Genomic DNA, 22,145 nt, shown 5'->3' with positions numbered 1-22,145 from the left:
CGCCACCACTGCGGGGTGGGTAGAGAAGGGTTCGGGGGCCCAGGAGGAGCCAGCAGGGGTGGTGGCAGGTGCAGTCACCAGAGCGGGGAGGGGAACAGGGGAGCTGAGACCCGGATCTGCAGAGGCTGCCCGCTCCTGTCTCCTCTGGCCTGGGCTTGGGAGAAATTCACGCATTTACGAAAGGCCCTGGGGTTCTTCCCCCTTCAGCAGACTCCAGCCCGGTGGTTTCCTGAGGCCTGATTGGGTAACAGGCTGGGAAGTTCTTAAATCTCTTGACACACATCGCTTCCCTGGCACACTGCCCTCCCCACCAGTCTCTTCTTGCCCAGAGCAGGAAGCTGAAATCAGAGGCTTAAATGCCCCACGCCATTGTCACTCCTCTTCCTCCAGGGTGCCCAACGCCAAACCCAAGCGGATAAACAGTGAAAGCAATTTCAGGTGCTGGAGGAGGGACATCCACCATCAGAGCAGGACCAGGCCTGGGGCCACGCAGCCAGCTCTTCTGTCAGCTCCTTGGGGAATGACATAACCCGGCTCGCAGTTAATACCCGTTAAATAAATTAACTCTCCAAGTAAAAGCAAAGAAGCTAAAGGCCAAACAGGGAAGTGCCCGGCCGGCTCCAAGCCCAGGGTCGTCCCATGGCATATCCTGGGTTGCACACTGACAGCGGCCCTCCCGGGGACACAGGCTTGGGGAGGACCCTAGCAGCCTGGTCTGGGTGAAGGTGCCCCGCACCGGTGACACGCACGCGTGAGCACAGGGCTAGCCCACACCGCGTGTCAGGCCCACTCCGCCACCCGGGTGGAGACCCCCCGCCAGCAGTTCCCTGAACGGATTAGGGAGGTGAGGCATGCCCAAAGCATGACTCGGCGCCCCAGGGGCCGCCGGCGCCCTTCCGGGCCTTCCAAGGCCAGCCCCCTAGGGGGTCTTCCTGTGGCCCCAGCCCCGCCCAGACACCTGCGGGGAAGGGGGTGGAGCCAGCCCCCAACTTCTGGGGCCGCGGGCGCGGGCCGGGGCTGCGGGAACCGGGGAGGGAGATGCGCCCGAGGCCTCGCGCGAGCGGGGCGCACCGGGCGGCGGGACGTCCTCCTGGCGGTCCCCCACTTGGCCAAGCCACGGTGCTGCCCCGGCGCCCCAGACCTCTCGTCTGGACGAGCCCCGAAGGACTCGAACGCCACCTGCCCTCGCGGACGGCGTGCTAGACGCCCTCCCGGCCTGTTGTCTGGGCACGTCCCCGAGAGCCCCGTGAGACGAGAGCATCGTTACCCCCGTGTTTCAGGCGAGGAAAGCCCGGCGCCCTTAGGTGAGCCGGCCTCCCATCCCGCACACGCCTGGCTCCGGCCTCCCGTGATCGCGCGGTCCGGGTGGGCGCCGCCCGCCTGCTTACCCCCAGCGCATCCAGCCAGGAAGTCGAGCGCCATGGCCGGGCCCCCGGCGAGGCTGCCCTTCCTCCTCGTCCTTCTCCTCTGGCCCCTCGCCGGGCTGGTGGCCGTCGGGGGTCCCGCCGGCTCGCACGGTTGGGACTCGGCCTGGCCGCCGCCTCCTGGCGCGGAGCCCAGGGCCAGCCGGGGGCAGGGGGCGGCGGCGGCGGCGGCTCAGAGCGCGGGTCCTCCGCCGGCGCCTGTCCCTGGCCGGCCGGCTCGCTCGCCCTCGCGGCAGTCCGCCCGCAGCCAGTGGTCCCGCACCTCGGGCCGCTCGCCCCGCCCCTCGGGCCTGCCGGCCGGGCTCCCGCGGGGGTGCGGAGCGCAGCCAATGGGCGGGCGAGGCGCGGACAACACCCCGGGCCCTGCGCGCCGCCGCCGCGCCTCATTGGCTGGGCGTGTCCGGGGCGGGCCAGGCGGGGGGTGGACGTGGCGGGCGGGGGAGGCGCACAGGCGCCGCAGACAAAGAGTGTGCTTCGTGCGCCCGCCCGCGCGGCTCCGGAGGGGAGAGCAGCCGGGTGCGCGCGGTGCTGGGACGGTGGGGCTGGGCCCGGGAGCTCGGGGTCTGACGGCGGCCTGTGCAGGGGTGGGAACCTCCCGGCGTGAGCGACACGGGTCAGCTGAGCGGGAGGCGGGGTGTGCTCGCTCTGGACTGGACTCTTGAACCTGGGGCCTGGGTCCGGATCCCGACTCGGCCGCCCAACCTCAAGTCCTTGCCCGTGTAAGGGGGACACGGGCGCGTCAAGGGGCGCGGAGCGCCAGGGCCCTGCAAGGCTCCGACACAACTAGCTGTGATACCCCTGGGGCGGCGAATCGCCCCTCCGCCTGCGCGCCCGCCGGGCCCGCACGCGGGGTCCCGGGACGGCGGGGAGCTGGAAAGGGGAAGGGGGCTGTGGGGCGCCCCTCGGGGACGCGCACCTGCCTGCGCGCTGCTGGGCCGCGGAGGGGTGCGGCTCGGGGCAGGTTCCTGGACGGGCGCACACAGGCCATCGGTGGCAGGGAGGGCGCCGGCGCGGGGCCTCGACAAGGGAGGCCTCGGGAAGGACTGGGCGAGCCGGCCCAAGTGGGAGGGCGCTGGGCCGCGGGGGACGAGGGGGACGAGGAGGAGCCAGGTCCTGCTCCTGGAGAGTCCCTGAGGTTGGCAGTGACAAGGACCCCTCCCTGGTCTTTGGGGGAGTGTCCTGTTCAGCGACGTGTCCTGCCCTCCTTCCCCAGCGCCTTGTGAAGTCTGGACTGTCCGGCTGGGACTCGACTTGGCTGGGCGCTTTCTCCTGCACAACGAGAGTCAGATAACAGCGTCAGGCCTGCGGCTCAACTTCCTTCTTCAAGATTCTGTGGTCAGGACCTGCGTGTTTCCGGATTGCAGACCACAGTTCTTTTATTCTCATGTTACCATTTCTGGAAGAAGGATGGGGATTACAATAGATATGTATCCAGGGTTTTATTCTTTTATTATTTTCAGGTTTATTTATTTTTTTGAGGGAAAGAACACTTCCAAAGGGGAGGGGAAGAGAGAGAGGTAGGTAGAGAGAGAGAGACAGAGACAGAGAAAGAGAAAGCGGGCCCCAGTGCTGTTAGCCCAGAGCCCCAAGCGGGGCTCTGACTCACAAACTGTGAGATCATGACCTCAGCCAAAATCCAAGAGTTGAAAGCTTAACCAGCTGAGCCACCCAGGTGCCCCATATACCCAAGGTTTTAAAGATTATATGTTTCTGCTAGGAGGGGATTTCTCAGGGGTAGGTAAGTAGTGACTATGGTGATACAAAGCCACCAGGGATCCAACGATCATTAGTGGTTTCCTTTGATTCTTCTTGGAATCTAAATAGAACATTCATTAAGCAGAGACCCAAAGCCAGGTCTGCTGACTCCTAGTCCAGTGCTCGTGATGGCTGGTGGGCCCTGAACTAGGGGTCTGGAGGCCTGGGTTTGAATATCGCCAGCCTCTGACCTCCAGGAGCCAGGAAAACAAAAGCATGTGGGCCCCAGGAGAAGCCCAGACCCAAAACAGGGGCAGGAGTTGACTGTGGCTGGAGGCCTCCAAGGCCATGATGATTAAACTTACATCCAGGAGACCCACCCTTACAAACACATTGTCCCTTGGTTGCCAAGGCCTCCAGAGGTAAAGCAAAATGCCCGCAGCGTGTTTTGGGGGGCTTGAGTAGAAAGTCAAGTACTTTAATGAGGCAGTGAGTCACAAAGTTATAATGGGGCATTTGATAAAGAAACAACGAGCTACTTTTTTTTTTTTTTTTTTTTTTGCCTTAAGAGAATGCACGTGCCCTTAAAGTAATTTTTTTTTTTTTTCAACGTTTATTTATTTTTGGGACAGAGAGAGACAGAGCATGAACGGGGGAGGGGCAGAGAGAGAGGGAGACACAGAATCGGAAACAGGCTCCAGGCTCTGAGCCATCAGCCCAGAGCCCGACGCGGGGCTCGAACTCACGGACCGCGAGATCGTGACCTGGCTGAAGTCGGACGCTTAACCGACTGCGCCACCCAGGCGCCCCTACGTGCCCTTAAGTTAGTGTCATAATTGAGGCAGGTTGCAGGAGCCCTGACTCCTGGGGGTCAGCAGCCTGACCTCCAGGGGCTCCCATGGCGGTTAGGGAGAGATCAGAAAGCATTGAGGAAGTCATCGCAGAGTTACACGTGTCCATCTTTTGGAGCCGTCATTATCACATTAGCAGTTGGGTTCTATGCATGTTCTGTTTCATTTCCTGAGGATACATTACAGCACAGAATATGATGTTTTCAAACTCCTCACCTTCCACAGAGCCCCAGGCCCCACCCCCATGCATGGGAAAGCCTCCCTGCAGGGCTCTTCCCAGACCCTAAACTTTAAGGGGCGGGGGGGGGGGGTGTCCAAGGCCAGAGCAGGACAGCCAGTGAGGGAGGGAACGTCACAGGGGACGGAGGTCAAGCCAGGTCACCGTCAAGTACATTGTGCGGTTTCTATTTTGCACAGCTTTTATCATTTCCTACACAAGACGGATCCAGTGTGGAAGAATCAGAAACACCAGCAGGAAAAGAGGAAAGGGAAATCACCTCTGTTCTCCCCACCCCTGAATCTGCTGGATTCAGTGACAGGGGCTGTTTCAGTTACAGGTGAGGTGGGATGGGGAGGGCAGGACGGTCAACTGGCTCCCCACTCACTTGGACTCGGCGCCCCTGCTCACTTCTCACCTGCGCACAAGGGGCTTGGCTGGTCCTCCCCGTCTACACTGGGGAGTCTGCCACCCCTTCCCACACTCTGCTTTCTTTCAGCTCCCGGAGTGACTTCATTTGTTGCTCTATGTGCTTATCCCCTCTCTTCCCCTGGAATGTAAGCTCCACCAGGGCAAGGACCTTCTCTGTCCTCTTTGTTAACAGTAAGCTAGGTGCCCAGTGGGGGACAGAATCATTCAATGGCCAGAGCCATGGAAGGTGACGGACCCTGGGTGGAGGGGGAGGCAGGCGGGAGGCTCCTCCCGGCTGACAGCCTGACCCTTCTCCAGGGATGCGTGTTCTGGGAAGAAGGTGAGGGCTGGTGGGGGTTCTGGGTGATGGTTTTTCCTACAGTGTATTTTTAGAGGGGTGCCTGGGTGGCTCAGTCGGTGAAGCATCCTACTTCGCCTCAGGTCATGGCCTCACGGTTTGTGAGTTTGAGCCCCCAGTTGGGACGACGGATCCCCTGTCTCCCTCTCTCTCTGCCCCTCTCCCACTCATACTCTCTCTGTCTCGAAAATAAATAAGCATTACAAAAATAATAACGTGTATTTTTAGAATTAAAAACTTCAGAAACAAAGTTTCTCTCCTCTAGGCTGCAGTGGGCCCCGATAAGGAGGAGCCCGAGAGAGGGGCAGGATGGGACCTGGGTTGGGATGTGTGTGCATGTGCGTGTGTGTGTGTGTGTGTGTGTGCAGAGCCAGACCCTGCCCGTCTGCTTTGACTCAAAAGCTGGGATCAGCCTGACAGCTCTGGCAGGGGGTGAGCGGGCAACTGAGGAGCCAGGCCTGGGTGAGGGGAGTGGGGCCCTGGCCCGTCCTGCCCTATGGTCCCAGCCACAGGCTCCCCATTCTAGACCTCCGGCATGGAGCCCCCCAGAAATGTGGCTAAGACACACCTCACCAGACCTAAGGAATCAGACTTAGGGAGCAGGGGGGCTCGAGACCTGCATTTGTTTTTTTAAGTGTATTTATTTTGAGAGAAAGACAGCATGCGGCAGTGAGAGAGGGGCAGAGGGAGAGGGAGCCGGAGAACCTCAAGCAGGCTCCTGCTGTTGGTGCAGAGCCCTGACCCGGGGCTTGATCCCACGGACTGTGAGCTCATGACCTGAGCTGACATCAAGAGTTGGACACTTAACTGACTGAGCCCCTCAGGCGCCGAGAAACCGGCATTGGAAGTGGCCCCTTCCGGGGCTTTTAGGTGGCTCTGGTGGCCACAGGTTGAGACTGTCTCCAAGGACAGGTTCGGGAACTTGACCTCTGCAGTCTCAACTTGGGCCCCTCCTGGCTGCGTGACCCTGTGAGCCTTCTTGGCCTCAGTTTCCTCATTTGTAAAATGGGTTCAGGAGGATCCTAGGGGCCAGAGCAACTCAAAGAGCCCCACGGGGCAGGTGCTTTTGTAGGAAACAGAAGAGAAGGGTTGACTTAATTATTCAGCTGAGGTATTTGGCGTTTCTTACAGGCATCTTCAAGTGTCCAGCCAGAACTTCTGAAGGCCGCAGCGAGCAGGTCTGGGGGGGTGGGGGGCACTGGGGCGTGAGCTGTGGTTGGCTGCCTGGCACTGATGAGAACTAACTACCCTCCGGGTCTCTCCCCCAGCGAGCATGTGGCTGCCATGGGGCTGTGCCTCCGCCCCTCTTATCCCATCCACTCTCACAGCGACTCACCCCCCGACTAAGCGAGTCTTTCTACTCTGGGCCTCAGAGGCTGAAGGGCTTGGGACCCCTTGGAGACAGGCAGCCACTGTCCTCACAAGTTCATGGTGCCCAGAGTTCTCTCGTTAGGTAGACTTGAAACGATTTGCTTAAATTGAGTCAACCCCAAAGTTGCCACCGTGCTGTGTGGGCCTCTTGCACGTTCATTCCACTGGAAATTTTATAGTTTTCCCCAGGGCTGCCTCTCCAGGTGAGCTGTGGGCCTCCCTTGTGCTGGGCACCAGCCCCAACCCACTTGGCTTTGGAATGACCAAGAGACCGGAGCGAGGGAGGCTCTGGCCAGATAGTGTTGTTGTTGTTTAAGTTTATTTATTTTGAGAAAGAGAGAGAGAGAGAGAGAGAGAATCTCAAGCAGGCTCTGCACTGTCAGCACAGAGCCTGATGTGGCCCTTGAACCCACGAACCGCGAGATCATGACCTGAATTGAAGTCAAGAGTCGGACTCTTAACCCACTGAGCCACCCAGGTGCCCCGGCTCCGGCCAGGTTGTGAGATGACCAGAAACTCAAGATGGGAATGATATAAATAAACGCAGGGCAAATGCTTCAAGTATAAAAATAGAGCCTGCAGGGGGCCTGCCCGAGAGTGCCGGACCTGGGGGCCCCAGCGGTGGTCTGCAGCTTGGGTCGGGCCATCCGGTCAGGACAGAGGAGCTGGGCGGAGGCTCTCAGCCAGGTGAGGCAGACAGCATGTGCTTGCCGCCCACTCGGAGGTCGTGGGGGCACGGGCCTCCTGGAGCCCACCCTCTGGGCTGGCGCTGGGGCCCCGCGTGAGCCCACCTGGCTGTGCCCTCCCTGGGGCCACACACCGTCTGGTCTGGGGGACGGAAGAGCAGACCGCCGACCCGGGCGGATGGCCTATGTGAGGGGCGGGCACCCAAGGGCAGTGGCCAGAGGAGGGCAGTGTGTCCCCACCTGGGCCGTGGTCCCGGTGGCAAGGTGAGCTGGAGTTGACACCACAGAAGGCGGGGGACGGCGTGGCGGCAGACAGAGAACGACACACACTGAGCCCAGAGGCGCGTGGGGACAGTCCGATGTGGCAGGCAGGCCCTCGGGGAGGACAGACGTGGGAGGAACCTGGGGCAGCTCCAGAAACAGGTGGAGGAAGGAACAGAGGGAAAGCCTGCAGCATCCTAGAATCCAGAATCCTGGAGCTGGAGTCCCCTGTTCCAGAACCTCTCCTTGAAGGAAGGGCCTTGTGCCACCGCCCGGCCAGGCAGCATCTTCCTGGGGCTGCTTCATGTGGACGGTCCCTCCTCTCCCACCTGCCTTGCTGCTTCGGGCTCTGCTCTCTGGAGTCCTTGTCCTCGGTCCCCCGGGTGGCACGTGGGGCTGGCTGGGGGCCAGGCGTGCCTCTGGGTGTACCCCCCTCATGGGGGGCCATGCCCTCCAAGTGGAGGGTGGGGGAAAGGCTTCTCTCCTTTACCCTGTCTATCCTTGAGCATCTTTGTGTAACAGCAGGGGCTTCCTAGTGAGCCTGCCCTCAGGGGGCTTCCTGGAGGCCACTCCCTGCTGGTCTGGGAGGGGGGGGGATATGCCCGGTCGGCTGAGCTCCTGGAAGTCCCTGCCATCTTCCTGAGCAGCTCAGCTGTGCCCCCCCTCCCCCTTTCTGGAGGCCTCTGTGACCGCCTCAGTGGAGACTGGCTTCTCTCTGTGACAGGCTGGCCACACCTACCCGTTTCCATTCCTGGCTCTCTGTGGCGGCTTGAAAACACATCCAACTAATTCTTCTAGACTCCCCACTTCCTAATGTACCTGTCACCGAGTGTGGGGCTACGGTGAGTGACTCACTTCTAGTAAATAGAAAATATTCACTGGGTCCGCGGGGGGGCACCTGGGTGGCTCACTCGGTTAAGGGTCTGACTCTTGGTTTCGGTTCAGGTCATGATCTCGCGGTTCATGGGTTCGAGCCCCGCGTCGGGCTCTGTGCCGACAGCTCGGAGCCTGGAGCCCGCTTCGGATTCTGTGTGCCCTCTCCGTCTGCCCCTCCCCTGCTCCTGCTCTTTCAAAATGAGTAAAAATCTCTCAAAAATACACATTTAAAAAAAATTTAATAAAAGAAAAAATATTCGCTGGGAATGACATTGTGTCACTTACAAGACAGACACCAAGGCATTGTGGCCGCCCCCTTTCTCTCCCTCTTGGATCACCGGCTCCAGGGGAAGCTGGGAGCCATGTGGGGACCAGTCCTGTAGGGAGGTCCCTGCGTTGAGGAACCGAAGCCTCCAGCCGACAGCCACATGAGAGAGTCACCTTGGAAGGGGGTCCCCCTAGCCCCACGTCAGGCCTTCAGATGGTGCAGCCCGTGCCCACAGCTTGACCGCAGCCTCGCGAGAGACCCTGAGCCATAGCCAGCCAGCCAAGCTCTTCCCCGATTCCTGACCCTCAGAAACTGTGAGGTAATAAATATTTGGCATCTGAAGCTGCTAAGTTTGGGGATAATTTGTTATGCAAGAATAGATAGTATATACTCCCCAGCCGGGCCGGGCCTGCAGGGGGGCGAGGGTAGCATCTAGGCCACTTCTGGACCCCAGTGCCCAGCACGAGGCCTGCACGAGAACACGCACGCCGGAATGAGCGGGTGAACGAATGCCTGCCTGGCAGAAGGCTTCAGGCTTCAGGTCCCGCTTTGGAGAGAGCTTCCTGTTCCTCAGTCCAACTCCCTGCATCTTGGATGGGGGGGTGAGGGATCAGAGGTCATCTTGTTCAGATGCAACACCTACGACCCCGGGCCAGCAACCATCTCAGCCCTTCTGGCCAGTGCACTCCAGGGTTCAAGATGCTTCCCGGGCAAGGCCTGAAGGGGTTGCCACGGTCTGGGAGATGCTGGAAGAGGCGGGACAGGAAGGGCTTGAGCTATGGCCTGGGTGCCGAGGGAGCAAGAGGCACGGCCAGGGTGTGGGCAGGGCCGGGCCCGGGAGCTGAAGGGGGCGACAGTTCGGGGACTCGTCAGCAGCAGGGTCAGGCCTGACGCTGCTGGCCGGCCCTCTGAGCCCCACCCCTGCCGCATCTGATTCCTAGCCTCAGGAGCCCCGACGGTCCTTACCTCCCTCGACCCCTGTCCCGGGGTAGCTGTTGTCCCTGTTCGGAGATAGAGAAACTGCATCTAGGAGATTGAGTCCATCGATGTCATCACGGCAGAGCGGGCCTCGAATTCTTCTCCTTGCTGGTTCCCGCCTGCTCTTTGTCTCTGGCCCACAGTGTCCCCGTCTGTCCCTCGGGAGTGGCTCCAGGGGGCCGGGAGCCTGAGTCTGAAGCCTGTGCCAACGTCAGGGGTAAAGGCAGTGCCCCGGCAGGGAGGCAGCGGGGAGCGCTCTGTTACATGCTTTGTAGCTGCTGGGGTGGCTGGTGACACGAGCGGCCTATAATCGCACCAAGTAGAGCCATGAGTGGGGATGGAGGGGATTCACTTGCGAGGGGGGTAAGGGCCAGACATCAGGAGGGATGTCGGCCCCGAGTTTCTGTCAGGGGCCTTCTGAGGGGTCTGGAAGGATGTGGGAGGGTTGTAGCTGTGCCCGTGGAGGGGTGGGGGGTGGGGAGGGGTCCACACGTGGCCAGGTAGGGCAGGAGGGTGCCAGGAGGGGCTCTGTCTGGGGCTTGTCCGGGATGTGGGCTGTGGTCAGGCTAGGGAAGAATATGTTTTGTAGTTGTGGTCTATTTTCTGAGAAGGGAGGGAGGGCCCTGTAACCGAGCAAAACAGAGTTCGGGCCAAGCGCAGACACCTGTGAATTTTGTCTGTAAGCTTGGCTGGGGGGCAGGGGGGCTTTGACTAGATTCCTTTCAGTAGCCCTGAGGTCCCTCCCTCCCGGGGAGGGGGCCACACAGGCTTAGAGACCCCAGGCCCCGGGCCCTAACCCCTTGGGATGTCAGGAAGGGTAGGGTGTCCAGAAGGACTGGGTCTGGGGCTCATCTCACCCACACGCCAGCCACACCCAGAGACCCCTTCCTTCCAAAGATGGGTGCATTCTTACCCACCGCCTGGGGCCGTGTGGTCTGCAGCAACCAGCTGGGTGTTATGTAGATCAAAGCACAGCAGGGCCCAGGCCCAGTGCGTATACTCTCGTCTCCTGTCCCGTGTTATAGACGTAGAAAGCGTGGCTCGGGGGGTCCGTGGCTTGCTCTCGGTCCCAGAGCGAGCTGGGTGAGACCCTGGGCTCTCCTGGCCGCGGAGGCCCATTTTCTGGAAATGCCAAGGCTGGCAGTCTCTGGGGCCAGCCTGGGCCCCCGTGCCCGCTCCGGGCCCCTGAACCATTTCGCCCAGAAACCCCACTGCCTTTCCTCCGCCTCTCCAAATCCTGCCCCAGCGGCAAAGTGTGTGAAAATTATGGATAGAGCAGGTGTCTTTGACCCAGCCGTCCCCCTCTGAGTGTGCTCCCCCGAAAGGACAAAACCCCCCAAAGCAGGCTTATGGGAGGCCTTTCTGTTATGAACTGGAAACGAGCCAATGTGTATCACTGATGAATTAAGTCGGAGCGGTGATATTTAGAGGGCCTCACTGCCTGCCAGGAGTGGCTGCAAGAACTTTACAGCCACTGACCCTTCGGTCCTCCCAAAGCTGTACGGCAGTAGGTAATAGAATTTCCACTTCACGGACGAGGACACTAGGCGGGCTAGGGGTTCAGCTGGGTCACACAGTGGGGACGGGCCGAGCCCAGGCAGCCTGGCTCACTCCTGCCCCCCCCCCCCCGCCGCCCCGCACTGTACCCCTTGGCCACACCACGTGCACCCGTGGACGTGCACAGGAATGGAGTTTGCAGGAACCGTGGTGACAAGCCGTCCCAGGCATGTTGATAAAGGACGGAAGCAAATCACAAAATGATAGTAAAAAAGAAAATGTTTGTGTTTGCCTGCGTTTGATGAGAAAGGAGGGCCCACACCTCCACGTGGGGCTTTCACTCTGCTGCCTCTCTTCTGTCTGGAGGGCTTAAAAAAAAAAATAACTTAGAGTTATTCCTTTTCTTGTGAAATGTAACAATGGATTTTGGAATGTGTCAAGCCCCTTGGCCAGAAAGTCCCTGTGCCTGGTGGGGCCAGCGCCAACCCCTTTCCCAGAGCCCTTTGCGGCAGCCCAGGCCTGAGTTGTTTGTGTGATGTGTGTCTCCTTCTAGAAGACCAGCTGAGCAGGGCTGTGCTCAGCGGGGCTCTGGTGTTGCTGGAGGAGGCCTGAAGTGGGCCTCGGTGCTAATAATGGTAATGCTTGCCCGTTGAGATGAACGGCCCCAGAGGGTTCCCTTGGCCTGTGCCTTCTGCTATCCGTGCTACACTCAGAGCTGGAACACTACTGGCCCACGGTCACACATCCGAGAGGGCAGAGCCTGGAGCCAAACCCAGGCTGTGGGGGCCCAGCTTGAGCTCTCCCCAGACCGTGTAGGGCTCTCCCCAGCCAAGACCTCTGCCTGCCCAGCAACCCACTGGCCTGTCACCTCCTGTGTCAGCTCAAGCCAGTGTGAGCAGATGACTCCACCTGCCTTGGGGGGGGGGGTCATTCATTTGTATTTTCAACTGTCAGTCCACTTACCCCTCACCCTTCCACCCCATCCATTCATCTTTCCATCTGTCCATCTGTCCTTCCACCTGTCCATTATTTAGTCCATCTGTCTGTCTGTCCATCCATCCACCCACCTATCCACCCATCCACTCACCCCATCCATCCATCCACCCAGCCACCCACCTATCCACCCAGCCACTCACCCCACCCACCCATCCACCCACCCATCCGTCCGTCCATCCATCCACCCACCCACTCACCCCATCCATCCATCCATCCATCCACCCACTCACCCCATCCATCCATTCCTTCCATCCATCTATCCACCCACCCACCCATCCACCCACCCACCTGTCCATCCATCCATCCATCCACCCACCCACCCATCCACCCAGCCACCTACCTACACATCCATCCATCCACCCACCCACTCACCCCATCCATCCATCCATCCATCCATCCACCCACTCACCCCATCCATCCATCCATCCATCCATCCATCCACCCACTCACCCCATCCATCCATCCATCCATCCATCCACCCACTCACCCCATCCATCCATCCATCCACCCACCCACCCACCCATCCACCCATCCATCCACCCACTCACCCCATCCATCCATTCCTTCCATCCATCTATCCACCCACCCACCCATCCACCCACCCACCCATCCATCCATCCATCCATCTGTCTGTCCATCCATCCACCCATCCACCCATCCATCCATCCATCCATCCATCCATCCATCCATCCATCATCCATCACCCATCTATCACCCATCCATCCATCCATCCACCCACCCGCCCACTCACCCCATCCACCCAACCATCCATCCATCCATCCACTCACCCCATCCATCCATCCATCCATCCATCCATCCACCCACTCACCCCATCCATCCATCCATCCATCCACCCACCCACCCATCCACCCACCCAACCATCCATCCACCCATCCATCCATCCATCCATCCATCCACCCACTCACCCCATCCATCCATTCCTTCCATCCATCTATCCACCCACCCATCCACCCACCCACCCGTCCATCCATCCATCCATCCACCCACCCACCCATCCACCCAGCCACCCACCTACACATCCATCCATCCACCCACCCACTCACCCCATCCATCCATCCATCCATCCATCCACCCACTCACCCCATCCATCCATCCATCCATCCATCCATCCACCCACTCACCCCATCCATCCATCCATCCATCCATCCACCCACCCACCCATCCACCCACCCAACCATCCACCCACCCATCCATCCATCCATCCATCCATCCACCCACTCACCCCATCCATCCATTCCTTCCATCCATCTATCCACCCACCCACCCACCCATCCACCCACCCATCCATCCATCCATCCATCCATCCATCCACCCACTCACCCCATCCATCCATTCCTTCCATCCATCTATCCACCCACCCACCCACCCACCCATCCACCCACCCATCCATCCATCCATCCATCCATCCGTCTGTCCATCCATCCACCCATCCACCCATCCATCCATCCATCCATCCATCCATCCATCCATCCATCATCCATCACCCATCTTTCACCTATCCATCCATCCATCCACCCACCCGCCCACTCACCCCATCCACCCAACCATCCATCCATCCACCCACTCACCCCATCCATCCATCCACCCACCCACCCATCCATCCATCCACCCACCCACCCATCCACCCAGCCACCCACCTATACATCCATCCATCCATCCACCCACTCACCCCATCCATCCATCCATCCATCCATCCATCCATCCACCCACCCACTCACCCCATCCATCCATCCATCCATCCACCCACCCACTCACCCATCCACCCACCCACTCACCCATCCATCCATCCATCCACCCACCCACCCATCCACCCAGCCACCCACCCACCCAACCATCCATCCATCCATCCATCCATCCATCCATCCATCCACCCGCCCACTCACCCCATCCACCCATCCATCCACCCACCCACCCATCCACCCACCCAACCATCCATCCACCCATCCTTTGATCTGCCCATCCGTATTTCCAGCTGTCCATCCATCTACCCACCCACCCATCCATCCACTGACTTGTTTCCTCATGCATTTACTCACCCGGCCTCCCCAGGGTGCCTGTCCTCTGCTGGGTGCTGTGGGCTCAGAGACAAATCTGACACAGCCCTGCCTGCCAGAAGCTCGCAGCTGGGTGGAGAACCTTTAGACCTGTCCCAAACCAGCCTAAACAGTGAGGTGGCATGTTTTCTGTTTCTGCTGTGGAGAGGGTAAAGTTTGGGCATGTTTGCTCGGGAGACAAAGGGCAGGTGAAACTTGGCTGCAGCGACTGAGAAAACACCTTTGTCTTGTATGTCACCGTCTTGGGCGGCCCTTCCCAATGCTGCCCACCCCCACGTACACACACCTTGTCCCCTCCCTACTCTGCCCCTGTCCTTGGCACTCCCCGCTGTTTGGCAGTTTCCTCACCTCTGGGTTGTCTGTTCCCCGCTCCCCAGAATGTAAGAGCCACGGGGCGGGGACTTTTGTCTGTGTGGTTATTGCTGTGGCCTCGGAACTGGGATTTGAATGCAAACAGCCTGGCCGCTAAGCAGACTCTGAGCTGTGTCTCTCTAAAGGCCAGGATGGGTGGCAGGATTGACCTGGGACGGGCTGCATTCTGCCCTTTGCCCTCTGCCTTGGTAGCTGCCACCACCAACCCGTTCCCCCTTCACCCTGCAATAGCTGGGCAGGCGGGGATGTGGCCCCGTCGCACCCAGCCTGTTCAAGTCTGGTCTGCATCTGCCCATCAGAAGACAAGAAGACAGGTAGACACACAGTCCCTGACCTGAGGGCCACCTGGACCAGTCTGTCCAAACCCTGTGACATCACCACCTGCCCCTCTACCCGGGTCCTGCCAGGTTTCTGGTCAGCGGGACACTCGCTTTGTGTGACCCTGGGCAAGTGTGTAGCCACCTCGAAGCGCTGCCCTGTGGCTCGTGTGGGAGCACATGCTGAGCCCCTGGGAGGGCCCGTGGGGTGACAGCCACGGGGGCAGAGCTCATGGGCCTCAGGGCCTGGCCCTCGGCATCCGAGAGGCACTGGTATTTCCAGAGTGTTCCATCACATCCAGCCCTGCCACTTGCTTAGCCTTGGACGGATCTCCCTTCTGGGCCTCGATGGCTCCATCTGTACAATGGGGACCATCGGCCCTGCTTCCCTCCTGGGGCTGTGATGAGGATCGTGTGAGCTGGCAGAGGAGGAGTGCTTGGGAAACCGTAAAGAGGGGTACGCTGCTGGGGGGCGGTCACTGTTTTTATAATGGTTGCAAACAACCTCTTGTTGGAGTGGCTTCCCCTTCAGGAAAGTTCTTCCCCTTCTGGCTTAGTTAGAGGCCGGGCAGCACCCTGGTCCCTAGCAGTGGGTCCGTCAGGGCTTGGTCCCCACTCAGTCAGTGCTGGGCGCTGGGGACCGCGTGGAGGCAGATCTGGCCGGGCCCGGGGGAGCGGGAGACAGATGTGGGTGCACAGGGACAGTGAGGGACCAGGGCAGTGAGAAACGCGTGGGGCAGATGCTGGGCTGTGACCCGCCTTTGCTCCCGGAGCGGGGACAGCCCTGCAGCCCGCCTGTGCCCGCCCCCACCCCCTCCTGCCAGCCGGAGCTGCGTGAGGACGGGGACCGGGTCTTATCAGCCTCAGCTCCGGTGGTGTTTGTTGAACGAGTGAGGACGGAACTTGGAAGGCTCCTGGGCAGGAGCAATTCCAGGGGAGCTGGGGAGGCCCGAGGACACCATGAAGGGACAGGGTCAACATAGCCCCATCCCTGGACCTCCTTGGGGGTGACTGGACGTGGCCTGGGGCCCAGCCCTGCAGGCAGCGTGGAAGTGAGCCTGCCACCTCCTGTGGCCTCTCCCATGTTTCCCTGACACCTGGGTCCTGAGGGCACTGGGACAAGGGTCCTTCAGGGGGTGGGGCGGGAGAGAGGCCAGCTCCCCGGCGCCTGGGTATGGGCATCGACCCGCATGGCCTCTGCCTTCGGGGCCACTGGTCAGCGGGCTCTTGTTTCCTGTCCCTCCCCCGGCCGCAGGTATTTAAGGTCCGCGAGGAGCCGGCCCAGTTGCTCTTGGGGCCACCCCAGTGGTGGTGCGGACCGCTGGCAGGCAGACAGACCCCAGGACCTCCCCGCCACACCACCACACTGTCCATGGATTTTGTCGCTGGAGCCATCGGAGGTAACGGGCAGGGACAGGGGTACCAGGAGGGGCTGCGACGTCCTGTGGCCTGAGAGCAGGCTTCCCACAGCAGTGGGGCTTGAGGGGCCCCCGGAAGGGGTCAGGGCCCGGCGTGGGCCGCAGGTGCCGGGGGGGAGGTGTGGGGACAGGAGTCTGTTCTGGCCTGGCTGTCTCAGCCTGGGAGGCGGACCGGCAGGTCTGGGGGTGGGGACACCCGGTGGGGGTGGGGGGGCAGGAGGTGGTCTCTCCCTGTGCCAGGGGGACATCAGTGTGGGGAGGGATGGCTGAGCTGTGGGAAGGGACCGGAGGTCGGGGAGGAGTTTGAGGACAAACTGGCCTGGGTCTGGAAACTGGGGGTGGTGTGGAGGGGGAGAGGCCCCGCCGAGCCCTGGCCCCACCCGCTGGCGGGATGCATGTTGTCCCGGCCTTGCTGGGTTCCCAAACTATTTTCCTTTCTGGGGAAAGGGCTGATTGCGAAAGACTAATCCCGAGAGATAACCGGCTTGTTAGGAGACAGGCTGGGAAGGGGCTTTCCCCCCCGGCCGCTGGTCCTGCAAGCTGTGAGGCTATTTTGGGTGAGGCACCCTTGGCCTTGCTCGTCTTGGGAAACAGCCGTGGGTGCTGGTCGATGCTGCTGGGAACGGTGTGGGCTGTTCTCCCGTCAGGAGGGGACAGCAGTGCCGATCCAGGAAAGACTGGAGCCCTGACCTCACCAGCCACCTTTCTGAGGTCCTACCGTGCGCCGGGCCTGAGGCCGGCTGCTTCCCTGGATGTTGGCCCTCTAAGGAGGAGGCTCAGAGAAGGGGCTTGACTTGCCCAAGATCACAAAGCCAGGAAGGGCTCCCGAGTCCTGTGTTTTCCCTCCAGGCCAGGTCAGACGAGGGCCTTGTGGAGGACAGACATGATGTGTGTGAAGCGGCAGCAAAACCACGTGACAGGGGCTCTGATCAACGTGGTTTCCGGCCCGAAAGCAGGCCAGATACAGGGGTCAGGGAGGGCCCCAGGCGGGAGGTCATGCTGTGGCAGGGCTTTGATGGATGACTAGGAGTTTGGTGAGGTCTAGTTGTGTGAGGGTCAAGGAGGGTAATTCTAATCAAGTCATTCAGTCAGTCCTTTGCTTCACTTGCTTTGTTCATTCACTCATTCATTCATTCATTCATTCACTTTGTTCTTTCATTCACGCACATTTATTGAGTCCTGGGATGCCTAGTAAATAGGGCACAGCCCCCAGGTGCCTTATTGTCCTCAGATGCTCTCACCACCAGGCCACCCCTGGCCCCCAGGGTGTGTAACCCCAGGGGTCTGTGGCTCTCTGGCTTCTCCATGGTGGTTCTGGGGGCTTAGACATTGAGGTCTGCTGTCAGGAAGGGAGAAAGGAACAGGATAGTGGCACTGGCCCTTTGCGGAGAGAGCACCCTGGTCTAGGAAGCCTCACGTCCCACTCTGTTCCATGCAGACTTGTGGTTCCAGGCGGTCCTTCACAGAGCCCTGGGTGACGTGGGCTTTCCCACCTGCCGGCCTTTGCTGGGTCCTTGCCTCTCCACACACACACCCTGCAGCCAAAGGCAGACAAACCCCTCACAGGCCTGAGGGCAAGAGCTGCCTGGCTGGGAGACGGGGCCCAGCCAGTGTCAGAGCAAAGCCTCTTCCAAAACGTGACGCCGGGGGCGAGGCCGTGGAGCGTCTCGGGCTTTCGGAACGAGGCACCCCTGGGCCAAGACATGGAAGGAGAAGTTGCTAGCAGCTTGGCAGAAGCGACCTTACCTTCCGGAGCCTCAGTTTCCTTCTCTGTGTCAACACCGATATCAACGTTGATGAGACACGGCGTGGACGAGAAGCGTGGGGCTGCTCTCGGCGGGAGCCGGTCAGGGTTCGCCCCCCTCCTCACCTGCTCCTGCCCCTCACCCGGTTCGTCTGGTTTCCTTCCAGGAGTCTGCGGTGTTGCTGTGGGCTACCCCCTGGACACGGTGAAGGTATGGTGACAGCCAGGCCCCCGCCACCCACCCAAAGGCCCTTGGCTGGGATTAGGCTACCCTCCAAGTCTCCTGCTTCCATCCGTGGCCAGAAGAACTTTCTGGCATGCTAATCAGACCAGCCCTCCCCATGCCCCTCAGGACCGCGTCAGCCCCTCGTCTCACCTGTGCCTTAGGTCTCCTGTCTCACGTGGGGGCTCCTGGTCCCCGCTCTGCCCACATTCAGCACGGCTCTGACGATCAAGGGGTTGGCTCTTCCCCTCTCCCAGGCTTACTGACCTTGTGCTAGGCCTGGAGCCACCTCTTCCTGAAGCCTGCTTCTCTCTCAGGTCAAGATCCAGACAGAGCCCAAGTACAGGGGCATCTGGCACTGCGTCTGGGACACGTATCGCCGAGAGCGGGTAGGCCTGGGGCCAGGGTAATGGGCAGGGGGACGTCAGGGCCTCAGACCCCCACCAGCCAGGGGATGCTGAACCCCATTCTGAGCTCTGTCACCTTCCAAATGGGGATGATTGTACCAACCTGCTGGGTTTCTCTGAGGACGAGAGTCAGGCGTCCAGCACACAGGAGGTGCTCAGAAGGAGGTCCTGCCTTCAGGAGAGGGTCCACAGGTGGCACCTGGGGCCTTTGAGGGTCAGGGAGGGACCCCGGAGTGTTTGCATTTCTGTCCCCTCCAGGCTGGGCATCCCTTGAAAGTGGCACCGGGTGGTCATTAGGTGTCCCCAGCGTCCAGCTCAGAGCCTGGTCCAGAGGAGGGACTCACGTGAACTTGGGGCTCGACGCTGGCCCGGGGGTGAACAAATGAAGCATGCCATCCCGCATCATCACCATCGTCACCGTCATCAAGTAGCTGCCCTAGTCCAGCCTAGCCCTCTGTCTCTTCAGTCCCTCACATAACCTCGAAAGTGGGGTATTACGATCCCCAGTTTATAGCTGGGGAAACCGAGGCCCTAGGCAGTAAGAGACTGGCCTGAGGTTCCCACGGCAAGGGAGGGCAGAGCAGGGGTGAGACCCAGTCCCGTTGGCCCAGGGCCCCTCTGGACGGCCCTCTTCCTGGCCGGGCCCCCAGCCTGATTTGGGCCCCCTGGTCCTGTCTGCCTGCTCTCCAGGTGTGGGGCTTCTACAGAGGCCTCTCGCTGCCCGTGTGCACCGTGTCCCTGGTCTCGTCCGTGTCTTTCGGCACCTACCGCCATTGCCTGGCACACATCTGCCGATTTCGGTATGGCAGCACGGACATCAAGCCCGCCAAGACTGACATCACGCTCTCGGGATTTGCCTCCGGCTTGGTCCGCGTGAGTGGTGGGGTGGGGGGGGGGGGGGGGCGGGGTGGTGGGGACAAGGGACCTCGGGACTGCGGGGTCAGGAGAGCCTGAGCCGGCCGCCTGAGAGGCCACCAAGCCCAGCAGATGGGGAAACTGAGGCTCGGTGAGGGCAGAGACGGGGCGAAGGCTGGGGGCTGTGGCTGAGGGCTCAGTGGATCCTCGTTAGGCGAGTGACCTTGGGCAAGCTAGGGGATCTCTCTGAGCTTCTGTCTCTTCGTCAGTAAGAGGCATGGTGAAGAGCAAGTAAGGTTAGGAAGGGAAAGCCCCCAGCATGGAGTCTGACAGGTATGAGCGTCCAGAGGATGGCGGACGGTATTGTCATTAAATGTCTACATTTAGGGGCGCCTGGGTGGCGCAGTCGGTTAAGCGTCCGACTTCAGCCAGGTCACGATCTCGCGGTCCGTGAGTTCGAGCCCCGCGTCGGGCTCTGGGCTGATGGCTCAGAGCCTGGAGCCTGTTTCCGATTCTGTGTCTCCCTCTCTCTCTGCCCCTCCCCCGTTCATGCTCTGTCTCTCTCTGCCCCTCCCCCGTTCATGCTCTGTCTCTCTCTGCCCCTCCCCCGTTCATGCTCTGTATCTCTCTGTTCCAAAAATAAATAAACGTTGAAAAAAAAAAATTAAAAAAAAAAAATGTCTACATTTAGTGTTATATTATTCTTACGTTAAATACCTACGTTAATTACGTGATACATAAAGGTCATTAACATATTAATTCTGTGATACCTGCACGAAACTGTCCCACATATTTACTGAACACCTACTGTGCGCTGAGCCCACTCTGTGCTAGCAGAGTTGTGTTGCTCAGGCACAAGCATTGACTCTGAACCCTGCTGCACCGTGACTGCTGGGCCAGCCGGAGGCTACTTTTTTTTTGGTTTTAATTATTATTATTATTACTTAGATGTTTACTTATTTTTGAGAGAGAGAGAGAACAGAGCACGAGCAGGGGAGGGGCAGAGAGAGACGGAGAGACAGGATCCGTAGCAGGCTCCGGGCTCCGAGCTGTCAGCACATAGCCCGACGTGGGGCTCGAACCCACGAACTGAGAGCTCATGACCTGATCCGAGGTCGAACGCTTAACCGATTGAGCCACCCAGGCGTGCCCCCCCGCCTTTTAAAAAATGTTATTTATTTTATGTTAAATGTTTATTTATTTTTGAGAGAGAGAGACAGAGTGCAGCAGGGGAGGGGCAGAGAGAGAGGGAGCCAGCCGGAGGCTTCTGGAGGCCGGGCCCCCGATGCTGCTGTGGGCAACAGGAGGCTACCGGAGGCCAGGTCCGGGGGCGGAGCGGCGGGCACCCCCTTATCTCTGCCACTTCCGCTCCAGGTGTTCCTGACCTCGCCCACCGAGGTGGCCAAGGTCCGCCTGCAGACGCAGACGCAGCAGCGGCGCCCCTCGGCCTCGTGGCCCTCGGCCGTGCCCCCCGTGTGTCCCGCGCCCCCCGCGAGTTCGGGCCCTGGGCCCAAGTACCGAGGACCTCTGCACTGCCTGGCTACGGTGGCCCGTGAGGAGGGGCTGCGGGGCCTCTACAAGGGCAGCTCGGCCCTGCTCTTCAGGGACGGCCACTCCTTCGCCACCTACTTCCTGTCCTACACCATCCTCTGCGAGCAGCTCACCCCCACGGGCCGCAGCCAGCCAGGTGAGGGGGGGCAGGGGCCTGGGAGGTGGCAACTGAGGCCGGGAGAGGAGGCGTGGACGAGGTCGTGCCAAACGGGGCGCCACGGTGCCTCCCAGGGTGGGGGCCGCGGCGCCCTCCAACTCAAGAGTCGGGCCAGACCCGCCGCGTGGCTTCGCGCGGGTCACGGTGGTGGGGGGAGCCCCGGGCTGTGTTACGGTGGGGCCCCTGCGCGGGGGGGCCCCGCTGGCCCTCCTCCGCGTCCCCGTCCGGTTTGCGGCTGGGGCACTGGTGGGTCTCTCCCTGCAGATGTGCTGGGCGTGCTGGTGGCCGGGGGCTGTGCCGGGGTCCTGGCTTGGGCCGTGGCCACACCCATGGACGTGATCAAGTCGCGCCTGCAGGCGGACGGCCAGGGCCAGCGGCGCTACCGGGGCCTCCTGCACTGCGTGGTGAGCAGCGTTCGGGAGGAGGGGCCGCGGGTCCTCTTCAAGGGGCTGACGCTCAACTGCTGTCGTGCCTTCCCCGTCAACATGGTGGTCTTTGTCACCTACGAAGCCGTGCTGGGGCTCACCCGCGGCCTGTCCACCTAGCTAGTCCCCGCGCCCCAGGGCCGGCCCGCCGGCGGCTTGCAGACGTCTCGTAGCTGGAGGTGGCGGAGGAGAGTGTGGGGGTCTGGGCCCCGTTGAGCCACCACCCGGTGGCCGGAGTCAGCCGTGCCTGGGGCTTTGCTCACCCAGCTACGGACCACGAGGAGGTTCAGGGGCCCCTCTGCCATCAGCCTGGGGCTGGCTTGAGGGTCTCGTGAGCCAGGGAGGAGTGAGCCTCTTGGAGGAGGACATCTGTCACGCGCGGTCGTTTGAACGTTTGGTCAGTTGGTCGTTCCAGCTTCCCCGGGGCCTCTCCCTGCCGCACGTGTCTTCGGAGCACCCCTGCACCTCCGTCCACTCACCCAGTGTCCACTGGCCACCGTCCCCGCCAGGCCCCCGCTGAACTCTCCTCTGTTTGGTGAGCGCCTATGCACCCGCCCGCTTGCTCCCCTGCGCCGGGCTGCGCAGAGAGGGCACTGCCCGGACGGCCATGACCAGCTTGGTGCCAGACCCGCTCACACACCCTTGCTCTGCTGGGAGATCCCCGAGACTCCGCGGGGAGCCGTTGACAATAAAACGTTTTTGTTTGAATGTG

The 22,145-nt window shown here is 60.8% G+C and overlaps 2 protein-coding genes across 4 annotated transcripts in view; one reads left to right on the top strand and one right to left on the bottom strand.

Annotated features, from left to right (window-relative positions):
• The window catches only part of SLC25A29 (solute carrier family 25 member 29), a 21,940-nt gene extending 12,349 nt beyond the window's left edge, over positions 1–9,591 (bottom strand). The window contains exon 1 of one of the 3 annotated variants that reach the window (XM_086708827.1): positions 9,385–9,591. Coding sequence is in view for 1 of the 3 variants with exons in the window: in XM_086708825.1 (XP_086564951.1) it covers positions 1,389–1,422 (34 nt within the window). In the remaining 2 variants the exon portion in view is untranslated. Of the gene's footprint in view, positions 1–1,388; positions 1,793–2,340; positions 2,430–9,384 lie in introns of those variants that run through there. The other 2 variants (XM_086708826.1, XM_086708825.1) reach the window with 2 other exon arrangements.
• SLC25A47 (solute carrier family 25 member 47) lies at positions 8,467–22,145 on the top strand. The gene is made up of 7 exons (XM_025919722.2): positions 8,467–8,737; positions 15,909–16,053; positions 17,983–18,026; positions 18,356–18,427; positions 19,136–19,318; positions 20,675–20,987; positions 21,273–22,145. Exons 2-7 carry the CDS (start codon positions 16,026–16,028, stop codon positions 21,551–21,553), a joined length of 921 nt encoding a protein of 306 aa, XP_025775507.1. The 5' UTR covers positions 8,467–8,737; positions 15,909–16,025; the 3' UTR covers positions 21,554–22,145.

This window comes from Puma concolor, chromosome B3, assembly GCF_028749965.1.
Source record: "Puma concolor isolate L17-30 chromosome B3, mPumCon1.1.hap2, whole genome shotgun sequence".
Taxonomy (NCBI): Eukaryota; Metazoa; Chordata; class Mammalia; order Carnivora; family Felidae; genus Puma; species Puma concolor.
Note: the sequence above shows the minus strand (reverse complement) of the source record. Positions and strands in the feature narration are given on the sequence as shown.

Bases quoted from the DNA above. Each gene is read 5' to 3' on its own strand.
- SLC25A47 (XM_025919722.2), top strand. From the start codon at position 16,026: ATGGATTTTGTCGCTGGAGCCATCGGAG. The intron at 18,428-19,135 runs GTAGGCCTGGGG...CCTGCTCTCCAG, and splicing joins ACACGTATCGCCGAGAGCGG to GTGTGGGGCTTCTACAGAGG. The intron at 19,319-20,674 runs GTGAGTGGTGGG...CTTCCGCTCCAG, and splicing joins TTGCCTCCGGCTTGGTCCGC to GTGTTCCTGACCTCGCCCAC.